Source organism: Amblyomma mixtum, chromosome 4 (genome assembly GCF_055824585.1).
Source record: "Amblyomma mixtum isolate Tamu chromosome 4, ASM5582458v1, whole genome shotgun sequence".
In the NCBI taxonomy this organism is placed as follows: domain Eukaryota; kingdom Metazoa; phylum Arthropoda; class Arachnida; order Ixodida; family Ixodidae; genus Amblyomma; species Amblyomma mixtum.
The window spans coordinates 150,992,856-151,008,472 of record NC_143015.1 but is presented as its reverse complement, the minus strand read 5'-3'; the positions used below and the strand labels follow the sequence as shown (position 1 = coordinate 151,008,472).

Genomic DNA, 15,617 nt, shown 5'->3' with positions numbered 1-15,617 from the left:
ATGCGTGAATGTCACAAGGTGTATGTTTAGATTTAAATAAATAAATAAACAAAGATTTAAGCAAATGAGCCAGAGCTAGACTTGTTGAACACTCCTAATGAAAACGATGTTTGTCAGATGGTAAACTTACGGCAGAACGTTGAATAATCATTTCAAAATGGGAAGCCGCTTCAAAATATTAAACGAAGTGTTGAACTCCAATCTAATCAGGCAGAAGATATTCTCCGCATTTAGCAAACAATGCTTGTTGTTTATTTTTCGGCCCCAGTGGGATTCTGCCTTGCATCAAAGAGGCACCAGGCATCACTCAAGCTTTCTCTATGATTGCATTAATGTAAAACGCAAAATAAGTTGCTGTGGATGCCTCAAATGTTACGACATGTCACAACATTTCAAACACGAATAAAAATTCAAAGATGGCATTACTGGAGGTTTCTCTATGATTGCATTCATGTAAAATGCAAAATAAGTGGCTGTGGATGCCTCAAATGTTACAACATATTACTACATTGCAAACACGAAGAAAAACTCAATGATTGAAATTTCTTTTCTTACTCAAAAATAACAAACTCTATATGAGCCCTGATTTATTTCTTAAACTGATCACAACGCGACTAACACGACATCGTCACACGGAATCACTAACACTGTACAGCACTATGCTTTCAAGCACTATGCTATCAATGCTTTCAAACACTCATTTTTTCCTCACTCAATAACTCAATAGGGTGAATTCCCGCCTGAGGTCGTAAACAGCATTGATGCCATTGGCAAAATTGGTTATTGATAGTTGATGAGTTGTTTTTCCTTGTTCTTTACTATGTCCTGTTACTCATATGTTAGTTGTCTGCGATGTAATTTGCCGTGTTTATTTTTGTGTATCTTTGCCCCTCCCTGCTTGTACCCATCTTACGGTCTGCAGTATTCTATAAATAAATAAATTAATAAATAAAAAACCGGGAGCAACGTTGTCTTAGGCGACTTAACTGGAACTGCTGCGAAAGTGCCACGAAAAAATTCACTTACCAACGCATGCGTCCACAGTGGGGAACATTCATTTTGTTTCGTAGACGCGACATGCGAGGCATTCTAGTCCTGCTTTTGTGACCATTGCTCGTATTCCGGATTCGGCCTTCCTGAAGTCGATGTCGAAGTTGAACTTAAATTGCTCAGAGTACAAATTCCTTGGATCCTGCATGAAATGAGAATGATTCGGTTACTCAGTAAATATCAGTGTGGCTCAAATATACGTGTTTACCGCCGGTAATAACTCAATTCTCTGTGTCTTGGAATGACAGCCCAACTCTGCAACACTTTTAGAGAGTTAGCTACAATACTCGCATTACTCAAGGTCGCGTTAGTATGAAACACAATGTCATTCAAGTGGGACCAATGCGGTTCTACTATTGGTACGCTAATTGAGGACCACCTAATTGGCGCAGAATGTTCGGAGTGATATCCAACAATTCAGTGAGTTACGGAGCACAAGGGTGCTAGTCGAATTACCAAAGAGATTCGCCCCGACGACCTTTGGTTGCCCAAAACCCGACATCTTGAAACTTCAAGCGTCCATAGCGGCCGAACTAATTGACGTACGACATTCGAAGTGGTGTCAAACGATTTGTCTTTTTCCGCTGTATACGTTCGATATCAGGATGTAACGAAAACTTGGTATATGGCGAAGATGGCTAATGACGCAATATTCGTTCGACATTGCTAACGCTCGGTACTCATATGCTGCTTCAGCGTTTTGCTCATTTTTTTAAAGCACACGAAGTTTGCTCTCTCTCTCTCTCTCTCCTGGGACCAAAGCGGGTTTGTTATATGAAAACAGTGCAATGCGGCGTTTTTTTCCTCGCAAACAGATTGTATTTCGTTTCATCCTAACCCAGGCTAATAACTGAGGGTACCTAAAGCGCCTAAACAAGGAGTGTTCGTTGGAATTTTTCATGCGACGAAGAACGGAGTGAAAACAGACTACTGTTGCGTTTAGTCAGAAAACACTACATCCCTAAAAATGCTGAAAAAGCCGGTGGGCGTCTGATGCCTCTGCCTTTCACCTTTGATATGAAATGACTTGGATACGGTTTGGCTAGGAGGTCGCGTGGGACGAAAGTTTAAAAGAAATTGTCTTGGAGGACATTGTAAGGCGATGATTAGGCAAGACTGAAGTGAATTCGAAGGACAGGTTAAGGCAATGTTTAGGCTATACACAGTCAGACTCTATACAGTCAGGATAATTCAAAACCAAATGCATCCACACGTCATATTCTGTTTCAAGGCTTCATAACTCAATTTTTCATTACTCTGCGATGACGCAAGTGCAGAATATAAAACCTTGCATTTATTTTGTCCTACATGACTGAAATGCTGAGCCATGAGAATTTAGGTACGGATCTTGGAATTGTTGAAGAAAAAAAAAACGAGATTCGTTTAGGGACACCGATAAATATTTGATCAATTTTTCCTTTAAGTCAGCTCCAAATAATTATACTCTATGGGTGAACCGGCTAACCTTTGCAACAAGCCAGTTCTTTTCTGGCATATCTTCACGTACTTCAGGCAAGTCGCACAGCGTCTGGCGCTAAATTTGGCTTAAAAAAAACGGTGGGAAGCTTTTCATGGTTGCCTCATGAGTACTTCGTAAAAATCAGTGTACTATAAGTAAAAAATGAAACGCTAACCAGACAACTGACCAAGGAAAAGCAAAATAAGCCGCTCTTAGTGAGGGGAAGCTTAATACTAACACAGAGCAATTACATTTCCCAAAGTGTGGGGATTCTTCTTCAGAAGCGTTAATCAACCTCGCTTCTATTTGCTCTCCAGGAGCTAACATGTAGTGTTTTGTGGTTGTCGCCTTAGGTTTCTTGATTGCATTTCATTCGTTGCTGACAGTTACCTGCTTTGTTATTTTTTTTTAACACCGAAGAGCTGCACACACCTCATAGTTGCAAAATGGCGCATATCTGGTCAACACTCAGGTTTATAAAAAAAGTCACTTTTCACGTTAAAAAATTTTTCATCCTCATGTCAGCTTTTTAATCTTGTTCAGAAAGAATCAGAAATCCCATATGATAGAAGAAAATAAAAATTTATTTTTTAAATCTTTGCCGACACCCCGCTTCCTTGAGGTTTTTTTTATTTTTCTCTTCACAATCAGGGAGGGGGGGGGGGGCACTCTTTATGTGCTTTGCTAGCAGGCGAAATCGACTGTTAGCATCCTAAAGTGCTGCTCAATAAACACCCATCCCTTCACTAACCTCGCCTCATGAGAAAACTGGGCGTCTGACAGCACTGCTCCGAATTACTTTTTTGAAATGCATACAAACTGAGTTTAAGGAACTGCTTTCAATTTACGCAAACGGACTGGTTTACTCTGTACTCACGGGTATCATTCCTCGCCAACGGTCCATCAGATGAACATTCAGCCAGGCGTGTGCAGGAGAAGCAGCCAGTACGCTGACAATCAGGCACTCTCCAGATCCTGCAGTAAGAAGCCTGGCCAAGTCCCTGTACGCTCTCGGCTCGTCCTTGATGTAGTGAAAGCACAGGAAAGAATAAACACGGTCGAAGCGGCCATACTTGAAAATCAACTCCTGGACATCCTGGTCACCGAAGTTGAAAACGTCGAACTTTAAATTACCGCGGCTCGAATTCGCTTTCCCGAATTCCACCATCAGGGGCGACCGGTCCAGGCCAACTATCCGCTTGCAAGGCACAGCAAGCGGAACAAGGTGGTCCCTAGTGAAGGTTCCTGGTCCGCAACCGATGTCCAATTGTTGCTGACCTTCCCTTGGCGTTTGGAAGAAGTTGACTCGTCTGAGGGCGTCGGCGTTCTCTTCCATGGCAAGGCGCTCCAAAAGGCAGTACTTATTAACGTCGATGAAATCGTGGGAGTAACACCGTGTCGATCTTTGTTTAGATAGCATTTTCGGTTGGGACGTAGAGCTATAAAATTACATGGTCGGTTGCAGCTTTGGGTACTAAATAGTCCTGGCGGAGCTGTTTGACAAACCCCTGTACCTTTTCCAAGGGAGCAGCACTGATTTCCGTTGTTGAAAGCACAATGGTCAGCTGATGCAGCCATGGCAGAGTATCAGGAGTGCCTCAGCGAATAGCAGATAATGCGCTCTGCAATCATCGATGAAATAACAAGCGCAGGAGATCGTACTCAGATATACCCACACAAGTAGCCATTGACTGACCTCGCCTACTTTAGATGGGGTGATTGACCGAATGAGAGCCGAATTGGTTTTTGAAGTCGTGTACCTAGTTGAAGGCTTTTCAAGCGACATGAAGGTGCGTTTAGCTGTGAAAAAGTGCTAGTCCCTCACTAGACAAAACTTCACTACGAAGTTAATGATTTTCATTGCTTTGCTGGGTCGTCGGCACATCTGGCGACGATATTAGACTGAAACTCTGATCGAGGTTACGCTGATCTGATGCGTTCACGCCGCAGTTGTCAATTGATCAAGGTGACGATGTATTCATCAACTGAATGTTTGTGTACAAACTCTTACGGTCGGTCCTTCTGGCGTTCCGTTGAGATGGTGCTTACTACATGCAAGCCTAGTAAATGAGCCTTGTTATCGCACGCGAAGGGCTATCAGCAGAAAACAGCCCTTGTTATTTTTGAACAATAGCTGCTGATAGGTTGGGCATAATTTATTGCTTTTTCAGGAAGTGTGAACAGCACTCAGCAATGACGATAAGCCTAGTTGCTTAGAGCGCTTCAATGGGAAGCGACAAATATCGCGCAGACATCGGCTCGGCTTCTATGGGATGATTTAAGTTTTTGCGGGATCTTGAAGAGCATTTCCGATGTCCGATCAGTGTCCCGGTGTCCGATCAAGATTTTGTTCCCACGCCGTTCAATGTTTTAACAATGAGAGTCTATAGAAACGGCGAAATTTGATGCTGTCTAGGGAGGGGACAACTTCATTTCTCAGGATTCCGATGCTCTGATCGCATTTTACCGCGGAAGCAGATACAGGAGGGCCTTCCTTTTCTACTGTCCGAGCTTTTGTTTTTCTCAACAGAGAAGAAAAGCGTCCAAAATCTATATTTTTAGAACCCAATCGTCTAACTCGTGACATAGGTTTTGAAGGCCAACCTGCCCGCTATTGCGCATTCATTGCTCTGTGGCGGAGAAGAGCTTGTCAAGAGGTTCATCAACAATATGCACTGTGTTACGATAATGTATGGTATGAGGAGACAAATAATTCGTTTTTTATAGTTCCGTTGCAAGACATCTCAGAGCAGAATTACGTCGTTACAAGTGATGAAGCAATATGTTCAATTCTTTCCAGAAGACCACAACGGCGGCAGTTCACAGGCGACAAAAAATGTTCCTTTTCTAAAGCCAAGTCTTCACGGGGAATGTTTCTGTATGTAGCTGCGTAGAAGAAAGCCTTAGCGCACGGTGAAGGTAAGATTTTTCTCACCCGCTTAAGTATATCATCTCGTGGCAATCCAAAGTACATTCAGCGGTAAACAGGAGGAGGGAAAAGCAGCCCCAAAATATATTTGTACAACTGTTTTCGCGACAATGAAAAGAAAACTTCTGTTGACACTGGTAGAAAGCGCACCGCAAAACGGTCCACCTAGGATCACCTAAGAGTTTGTTTTTTAGTAGTAGTAGTAGTCGTAGTAGTAGTAGTAGTAGTAGTAGTAGTAGTAGTAGTAGTAGTAGTAGTAGTAGTAGTAGTAGTAGTAGTAGTAGTAGTAGCAGCAGTAGTAGTGTTAGTTGTAGTAGTAGTAGTAGTAGTAGTAGTAGTAGTAGTAGTAGTAGTAGAAGTAGTAGTAGTAGTAGTAGTAGTAGTAGTAGTAGTAGCAGCAGCAGTAGTAGCAGCAGTAGCAGTAGCAGTAGCAGTGGCAGTAGCAGTAGCAGTAGCAGTAGCAGTAGCAGTAGCAGTAGCAGTGCTTTTAATAAACATAAAAGATTTTTTGCTACCCTCGGCATCTGCCATCGCCACGAGACGCACCTGAGCTGGGGCAGCGGAAATAAAGGGATAGCAGGCAGACTGGAGAAATGAAATGAAAGAAGTGAGGGGACAGCCTGAAAGGATAGGGCGCGTGAGATGGCCATGGTCAAAAACGACTACGAGCGCGCGCGCACGACAGATTGTACAGAGAACATGCAATCCCCCTGTGTGGGCATGCGCCATTGTACGAGGTGAACAACAACAACATATAATTCATGCTTCGTTCGTTTGGACAGAGGGGTCGCTATTATGGGCCAAGTCCGACTGCACAGGACAAGGATAAGTGAAGTTCGCTGAGAGGTGCCTTTGTACATGGTCTGTTCTGAAAGTAGCAGGACTCATTTTTTTAAACAAAATTTATTCAATAGAATAGTACAAACGATTACAATTTCTCAAGGTAGCACCCTTCCGCGCCTACTCACTGCTGCTAATGAGTTTTACAATTTTCGTACGCCTCCAGGAACGCCTGGACCGGAATGCTGTTTAGCTCCCTCGTCACGGCCTGTTGAACCACCTCTACCGATCCGTGATGTTTCCCCTCGAGCGTCGATTTTATTCTCGGGAATAGAAAAAAGTCTGGCAGGGCCAAGTCGAGGCTGTAGGGGGGCTGAGACAGCGTTTATTTATTTATTTCCTCAAAGGTCTCGGTTGAGACATTACATGAGGGAGTGGACGGTATCTGGCAAACAATGGTAAAAAATGTTAAGATGAAAGGCTGGCGACGCTCCGCTTGAATTCTAGTGGGTTGATGATAATGGCAACTTCGGTGGGCAGGTCATTCCAGTCTCGTGCAGTACGCTGAAAAAATGACTGCTGAAATGTCACAGTATGGGCTTGTAGGGGATACACTGCGTTACTGTGGCTGAACCGGGCGATGCGGTGGGCTCTTTTTATGTAGGGGTTATCAAGAGGCAAAGAATGGAAAAATTTATGAAAAAGGTTAAGACGTGATATCTTACGGCGCGAGGCTAGGGGGAGCAAGTTGATTCGAGCTTTTAGTGCTGAGATGCTTGAGTGGTAGGAATAATTAGATAGAATGAATCGTGTTGCGCGGTTCTGAACCAATTCGAGGGCGTTAGTAAGATTATTGTGGTGCGGATCAAAAATAGCGTTAGCATACTCAAGCTTGGGACGCACAAAGGTTTGAAAAGCAAGCTGTTTAATAGGGGGAGGAGCGAGTGAAAGGTTACGGCGTAAATAACCTAGAGCACAATTAGCAGAATTTATTATGTGATTAATATGACAGGTCCAAGTTAGGTCACGCGAGATATGCACACCAAGATATTTGAATGATTCGGATGTTCCAATCTGCAGGTTATTAATATTATAATTAGGCGCTACGTAATTACGACGACGGTGAATGGACATTAACACGGTTTTAGAAATGTTTAATGATATGAGCCATGTTTTACACCAGTCCTGTATGCGAATAAGGTCAGTTTGTAATGCGAGATGGTCGGTGGAGTTAGTAATGCTTCGGTAAACGACACAGTCATCGGCAAAGAGTCGGATATGAAAAGAAATGTTACACGGTAGGTCATTAATATATATCAAGAAAAGGAGGGGCCCGAGTACCGTTCCTTGAGGTACCCCGGAGAGCACAGGTGTTAAGGATGAAGAGTGTGAATTGGCATATACGAACTGCTGACGGTTAGATAAAAACCCTCGAATCCAGTTCAGAACACATGGATTAATATTAAGGCGCGATAACTTTAGTAAGAGACGACCATGGGGGACCTTATCGAACGCTTTTTCGAAGTCTAAAAACACTGCATCAGTCGGGATATTACGATCAAGGTTTAAATGTAAGTCGTGCAGGAAGAGTGCCAGTTGGGTATCACAGGAATGATTCTTGCGAAAACCATGCTGGCTTGAGTGAAAAAAATGAACGGACGATAGGAAATTAGCAATATGCGAGTATAAAACATGCTCCATTATTTTGCAAGAAACGCTTGTTATGGAAATCGGGCGGTAGTTACTCGGCGATGATCGGCTTCCTTTCTTGAAGACTGGGATGACCTTGCCCACCTGCCAGTCACGTGGAATCGAACCGGTGTTCAGGGATTCCTGGAAGATGAGCGATAAGAACAGGCTACACGTATGTTTAGTATTTTTCAGCACTTTGGCGTTGATACCGTCCACTCCAGTAGATGACGAGTTCTTCAGTGACTCAATTACCTTGACTATGCCGACGGGATGAAATGTGATATTTTGCATGAGCGGGTGCGTAAAATATGGTGGATCTGGAAGATTGTCAAGGTTGCCGCCTTGTGCGGGACAAAAAATCGGGGTCCTCATTCAGATGACGAAGAAGATCCTACCGGTTGTCCTTTTCCTCCTCTGACAACACTCACGGCACCAACTTCGCGCACGCTTTCCTCATGGGTAAGTTTTCTGTCACGATCCCAAAAACTTGGGTTTGAGGAATGCTCAAGTCATCAGCAATCATTCTGATAGATCACTGTTAAGTAAATATTTCCCTCGCTACACATTTTCGTTGGTCTTGCTGGTCGAAGGGCATCTGAAGCGGTCGTCTTCCTCCACTCTTTCCTTACCTTCTCGGAAAAGCTTGTGCCTATCAAAAACACCTGATCTACCCATGGAAGCGTCACCGTAGGCCTCCTTAATCATGTTGTGAGTCTCTTTGCCTGTTTTACCAAGATTTACTCAAAATTTGATCGCGTATCGCTGATGCAGTAAACGCTCGACGATTCTGCGTGACGAGACGTTTCGACAGTGGTTCACAGTACAAGCGACCTCCTCTTTTTAACGGCCGAGAGCCGACTGCCGATTTTCCCCAGCATTCCCAATATCCCCCTTCAACGATACTGCACGCGCAGACCACCTCTCGTCCGCCCGTTCGCCCAGGAAAAAACCAGTCCTACTACTTTCAGAACAGACCATGTATACTGGCGTTGACTTAACCCGGAAATGATTTGTGGCAAAAGCGAGGAAGGCCGTGAAGAAAGTATGGCGGAGAGTTTAATACTGTTAGCGTGAAGGTTGCGCAAATACGGGACGATCCAGAACGAAGAGACACAAAGACATACACAGGCGCAGCCAACAGTAACATGTACCAACTAGGCCTAACCGGAGATTCATTCGAGAATTTAATGTTCTTCTTTTTGGTCTGTGCCGGTTAATGGTTGCCGTCAGTGCCTATTAATCATGTTCTAAGCAACTAATGAGCTCGTCAACGACAGTGCAGCCGGGTAGCCGTTGAGCGCACAGTTAATTGAAATAACTGTCACATTCTTGTATGGAGAGTGACGGCAGGACATTGGTCGATATCCGAATCGGTGTGATGAAGTGGAAGCTCAAGAACTTCGCGGGAATGCACGCACAACCAGCCACCGATACGGTGGCGGAGTGCTCCAACCTGTATGCACCATGTGTTCATGACTGCTTCAACAACAGATAATGGAGTAAAACTTCACGTGAAAGACTTGCTGACTGAATAAAATCCGAGGCTTATTTGTGGGCTAAGAAACACGAAAGAAAGCCCATGAGTTCTAAACAAGGCGCGGAGAAGCGCATGGTAGCATTTGTGCACGGTATGGTAGGATAGGGTGTGAGGCTAACGTATCAAAGCGTCATATCAGATATGAGAACGCTGTCATGTTGAGCTGCGGATTAGTTACATGACGCGGGGTTCTAATTTCTCTATACGGATGAAAGTCTGGAATGGCACGCCAAGTTTAAAAACCAAAATGAAGCGGCACGAAATGCAAACTTCTCTGAGCATGTAAACTAACTTACTTAACCACAACCAAACTCGGCAAAGGTTTAGTAAAGCACAGCTGTTATAGCTGTTATAGCTGTTATAGCACAGCTGTTTGACTGAATGAAAAATGTTTGTTCTTATTTTTAACGCTAAATGAAGTTTTAAAGACAATTTATTGAGATATTGTGCATATTTTCTCGTTCATTTCTTGATTTTTTGATAGACCTTTTTTTTACAGTTCACATCACGCCTTCCTTTTGACGAATATAATTAAAATGACGAAGGCCGCATTGTGGTGTAAGAAATTAATACTTATGGAGTCGTAACATTCTTTCAGTCTTTATCCAGGTCTTTCTTCAGAGAAGACCTTCCACTCCCACTCTGACACGCTGCAGTTGCACCCTCTCTTTCCCACGTGCCCCCTATGAAGTCTCTACTGACCGCTCTCTGTCAGGCACGCCTAGCTGGGTATGCCCGCCTTAGCTTAAGAATCCCCGCCCTGTAAATGAACGTCCGTCAAATACACTTTGTGGCTAGAACGGATAGTATTTCTCAGTTTATTTGTTTCAAGGGCAACAATTTAAACCTGGGCAGGGTACTGGCTTGGCAGGTTCCAAATTCAGCTTTTCTTTTTTTCTTCAGGTACTCGAACATGATCGCGCGTGGAGACTGTAGAGGGTCATCTTCATTTCAAATCCTCTGCTTGTCAGCCCGGCGCTACCCTGAAGATGCCGAGCGTAGTCTGCCTTCAGTGCAGGGAGATCAGACTTCGGAAGCTCTTTCGAGAATACAAATGACTCAAGCATCGCATCTGAAACAAAGGTGTTTGGATAGTATATGTTGGAATGGATTCGGATTAATATTTCGAAGCACTGAGTCAGCAGGGCACAAAAGATTTGATTCCTCAAATTTCAAATTACAAAAAAATTTGCGAGCACACTTTGGCAACTAAAATGTTGAGAGGCGAAAGCCTAGGACGCTATGCCATGACGACTTCCGGTGGATGTGACGTCCCAGCGTCCCCGTGGCTATATCAATGCCCAAATTATACATTTTTCGGGGATCTTACGTGTTAATTACGCTTAATTACCCATTTCTCCATCTAATTTGACACAAATCCGACGTTTTTTCGAACATTCTGTAACAATATTCACTATGCCGTGATGACTTCCGATAGAGTGACGTCACACCATTCGCGTGGCTTCATCGACGTCTGCGCTATCTAGACGCAGTTTCGGCATTTTTGTTTCAATTAATTATCCAATTAACCTACTGTCATAAACGTCTTCTAGGTTCATTTTTTCCTCCTCTATCTGAAGCAGCCAGTGGTTTTCTTCTCTTTTTTAGTTACCGAGTTAAACGCATGTGACACGCTTTGTTAACAGACGACAGCATCTGCTGCTATAAAGGAGTGCAGCAACTCAGTGAACTGTAGGCTATGGCGACATTTTTATTGAAGGTGATGTTTCGTAGGTAGAAAATTCTGTACGTGTATATAAGTTCCCATACTAGCAGGGCTTGCCCGTAACCACTACCAAAGCAAGTTTCATACTTTTGTCCGCAAGAACAACACTACTTCAATGTTTTTTGTATGCATTATCTTTGATTAGAATGAATTATTGTTGAACAAGACAACCACTGGTCCTTAAGGGTAACGGAATGAATTCCAAGAGAAGGCAAGCTTAGCAGGGGGCGGCAGAAAGTTAGGCGGACGGATGAGATTAGGAAGTTTGCGTGTACATGGTGGCCGCAATTGGGGAGACATGGGAGAGTCCTTTGCCCTGCGGTGGGCGTAGTCAGGCTTCTGCTGCTGATGACGATGACTGTTCAAACTTGATGTCGCTTTTGTAACACGCCAAGATGGTGTGAGGCGTTAGAAACTAGGTAGTGATGACGTTTCAAAAGGCACTGATGGAACCGCAATTGTCTTCAGTAACTTTTTTTTATCCATTGCTACTGGCCTTGGACGCAAATGTTGAACTTACCCACGCATGCTTCCACGCTGGGAAAAAGCCACTCGGTTTCGTATACGCGACAAGCGATGCATTCGAGTCCTGCTTCTGTGACCATTGCTCGTACCTCGGCCTCGACCTTTCCCAGGTCTTTCTCGATGTTGAACTTGAACTGGTCAGAATGCAAAAGCCTCGGATCCTGTTTGAGAGCAGATGAATCATTTAACAATAATCGAGCTTGAAGTTGCACTCTAAATGTAACTTCTCTCTTTTGGAAAAAAATCAAAGGCTTTGCCATTCGGCTTCTGGAGGTTTAAGTCTATTTCGTGTAAAGTACTGCGCGAATAACTTTTTATTAGTAAAAATCAGACTAGTTTCTGTGCCGTACGGTAAGAATTATAATTACAAACTGCTGAAAAGAAGACTGAGGTTATAGTCGCACCACATTTTTCAGCTTCATGCCGCGTATTACACTAGGCGACCTTCGTAGAATTTTATTCAGTTTTCAATCAAAGAAATCAACAGATGTTCACAATGTTTATTTATGTAAGCTCTAAAAAAAGGTTTCGATTCTGCGATCTTGCCCTCTATGTGTAATGGTTTCATTGAAATCGTTTTTGAACAATAAAAGAGTTGAAATAACTGCGGCGAACCTCTTGCATGGAAGTTAATTTAAAATAATAAAAATATAGAACAGCACACAATTCCTCCTGGAATTTCTCAGATTCCATAAAAACGTCGTGTATTAAGCATGACTTTGTCACGCAGCCAAGCGACGCAGCCATTGGGTGCTTCTCGACCGGACCACACCATTGGCTGACAATGACTGGCGCTCTGCCAACAGCAGGCGACCGTACCTGACCACTGGTTGTCATTGGCTGACACGTGCAGCCAATGGTGAGATCCGGTCGCCTTCTAGCCAATGACCGTGTAGCCTTCCACAGACACTTGAAAGCCGCGGGTATAAATGGGAGCCGGAGACGCGGAGGCCGACCTAACACTCAGTGCCATGAGCGCTCATGTCGTAATTAGTAATAGAAAGACGCTCAAGCTTAGCCTTCAGATTAAGCGTGGTGGTGCCTTCACATTTTCCCTCTCTTAATTCCTATTCTTTGTCATTTAACACTCATTACCAATCTGCAACCGAATTACCGATCACGGTAATCGATTACAATTGCAATTATCGATCCCATTATGGGTTACAAATCACCAGTGACAATTATCAATTCACAAACACCAATCACTAGCTAGGTTACACTGTGCGGTATACTATGTCACTGCATAATCATGCATATACAGACCATTTTTTTTTCATACAATGAATCATGATAACACCGCCCTTTAATTCCGTACAATTTCTGACGCCTAATTAACATATTAATTTCATTAATTACTATAACATCAATACACATCCCAAACACACGTTAATTTTTTTCGTGGTGTTTATTCTACATTCTTATGTACAAAAAGGATGTGTGTGTGTGTGTGTGTGTGCGCGCGTGCGTGCGTGCGTGCGCGTGCGCGTGCGTGTGCGTGTGCGTGTGCGTGTGCGTGCGCGTGCGCGCGTGTGTGTGCGCGTGCGCACGTGTGTGTGCGCGTGCGCGCGTGTGTGTGCGCGTGCGCGCGTGTGTGCGCGCGTGCGCGCGTGTGTGCGCGTGCGCGTGTGTGCGCGTGCGCGTGTGTGCGCGCGCGTGCGTGTGCGCGCGCGTGCGTGTGCGCGCGCGTGCGTGTGCGCGCGCGCGCGTGCGTGCGCGTGCGCGTGTGCGTGCGCGTGTGCGTGCGTGCGTGCGTGCGTGTGCGTGTGCGTGCGCACGCAAAAAATTTACACAGCACCTAGGTAGGTGCTACGTGGCACAATATTGATAGAAAACATAACAGACCTTAAAGTCCGGCAAGGATATACAGCGCATCAGGAGAGCAATACCAGTCCGGTAAAAAGTCCGAACACACGTTAATAAGCCATGCACACCACAACGCGTTCATCAGATGCACCTCTAACGCGCTTGGACTAACGACCCTTCGTGGCCTATACGTTCCGTACCCGCCTGGCACGTGGAGGGCGTGAGTTCAAACCCGGAAGCCGGCTATGTTCTTTTAGAGCAAAAACCCTACTTCACGGCCGAGGCTGCAAAAACTTGGCCATCGCTGAAGCCTTGACCTTCCCTTGAAGTGTAATCAAATTTTAAGAACAACTTTGCCGTGAAAGGGATTCGAACCAGCGGCGAAGCGAACAGATGAGCTTCACTGGTCACTACGCGAGACTACTAATGAGTAAAAAAATATGGTATGGCGGTAGGCGATGACCCCTCGGGTCTAAATGCAACGCACTCTCGCGCTGTGCATTGCACATAGTCGTCTTCATCAACTTCCATCTGCGTCGCGAACTGATTAGATCACCTTAACCTTGATCAGAGCTTAACCTGAGTCTAATATCGTCGCCAGGCGTGCCGACGACCCATCCAAGCAAGGCCATGAGCAGAGCAGGCTAAACACATGCTTTCGCACGTCTAGCAGTTTAACTACTTTATAACCTCACTTGAAGAATTTCAGGATTTTTTTTCGGCTGACGCCGGACGTCGGGCTACGCCGGATTTTCAGCAGAACGAGTTCCTTACGTTATCGCGTAATATTGCGTCCCTAAAACAGCTCTTTGGCAGAAATTAATTAATCAAGAAGCATCTGACTATTCTGGACAGCTTGAAAAGAGCTATAACAAGAACAGGCAGACGTGCAAAAAAGACTTTTTCATGAAATAAACGTCACTTTAGCCTGACTTTGGATTTTTCACTCCAGTACGTGATGTCCACGTAATACGAACCTCGGATATAACGAACGCGATCCCCGCGTCACCGCTATGTTCGTTATAAATGGGTTCGACTTTAACTCTTTAGACGGAATCGAGCAGTCCATTATCTGGTTACTAATGTATCCAATGCATTGTTCTTCGAGTATTATATCAATTCAGTATAGTAATTAAAACCTGCTAATGAGTCAGACACGAATCTTTCCATGGTATAAACTAAGGAACACATCGCAATAACATCTCTCGGACATTACCATGGGTGACACCGCTGTGGCGAACATGGCAGGAAGATGAAAATAGCACGCCTGTTTCAATACACACGAAATGGCAGCTTCAGGAATTCACTCACCGGCATTATGTCTCGCCAACGGTCCATTAGGTGAACTTGGAGCCATGCATCAGAATCGGCAGCTGTGACAGCACTTACAATCAGGCATTCTCCAGATCCTTTAGTAAGAAGCTTGGCCAAATCCCTGTACGCTCTTGGCTGGTCTTTGACGTAGTGAAAGCACATAAAAGAGTAAATACGATTGAAGCGGCCATACCTCCCGATCAGCTCTTTTATCTCCTGGCTGCCCAAGTGAAAGATGTCGTACTTTATATTTTCATGGCTCGAGTTAGCCTTGGCGGATTGGACCATTAATGGAGACATGTCCACTGCCAATAATCTCTTGCAAGGTAGCGAGCGTCGTAAAAGGTGGTATCTCGTAAAGGTTCCCGGACCACAACCAATGTCCAAGTGCTGATGATCTTGTGTTGGCGTTTGGAGGAAGGCAGCTCGTCCGAGGGCGTCGGCGTCTTCTTTCACGGTGTGGCGCTCGAGTGCGGCGAACCCTTTGACTTCGATGAAATTTCGGGACGACCGTGGTCCTGGCAGTTTTGCGGAGAGCATAGCGTTGTACATAGACTAAAGGGTTTGTCCTGAGCTTTCACGAGATTACTTCGTGACAGATTGAAGGGAGCGACGATAGTTTTCCTCCCATTCAGGACAGCCGATGGAAGTAGACTAGCTAGCGTGTCAAAAGCTGCCGAGGCTAAAGCCCTTTGAGCTTGCCGACAAAGCATTCTGCTATCAGCGCTGCAATTAGAAGCGCAAAGATATGCGTTCACCTGTTTTCTTAAGCAGTATTCGCTGGATGGACACGAGGCGCGAA

The 15,617-nt window shown here is 44.7% G+C and overlaps 1 protein-coding gene and 1 long non-coding RNA gene across 2 annotated transcripts; both read right to left on the bottom strand.

The window, feature by feature from the left end:
* Positions 1-1,054: 1,054 nt before the first annotated feature.
* On the bottom strand, positions 1,055-3,845 carry LOC149348777 (4-vinylphenol methyltransferase 2-like). The gene is made up of 2 exons (XM_089541844.1): positions 3,387-3,845; positions 1,055-1,192 (listed from the first exon to the last, which is right to left on the bottom strand). The coding sequence occupies exons 1-2, from the start codon at positions 3,843-3,845 to the stop codon at positions 1,055-1,057; spliced, it is 597 nt and encodes a 198-aa protein (XP_089397970.1).
* Positions 3,846-11,570: 7,725 nt separating this feature from the next.
* LOC149348776 (uncharacterized) lies at positions 11,571-14,890 on the bottom strand. The gene is made up of 2 exons (XR_016292299.1): positions 14,813-14,890; positions 11,571-11,859 (listed from the first exon to the last, which is right to left on the bottom strand). It is a non-coding gene; the product is annotated as an uncharacterized LOC149348776 (long non-coding RNA).
* Positions 14,891-15,617: the final 727 nt, after the last annotated feature.

Bases quoted from the DNA above. Each gene is read 5' to 3' on its own strand.
- LOC149348777 (XM_089541844.1), bottom strand. From the start codon at position 3,845: ATGGAAGAGAACGCCGACGCCCTCAGACGAGTCAACTTCTTCCAAACG. The intron at 1,193-3,386 runs GTGAGTACAGAG...CATTTCATGCAG, and splicing joins GTTGGCGAGGAATGATACCC to GATCCAAGGAATTTGTACTC.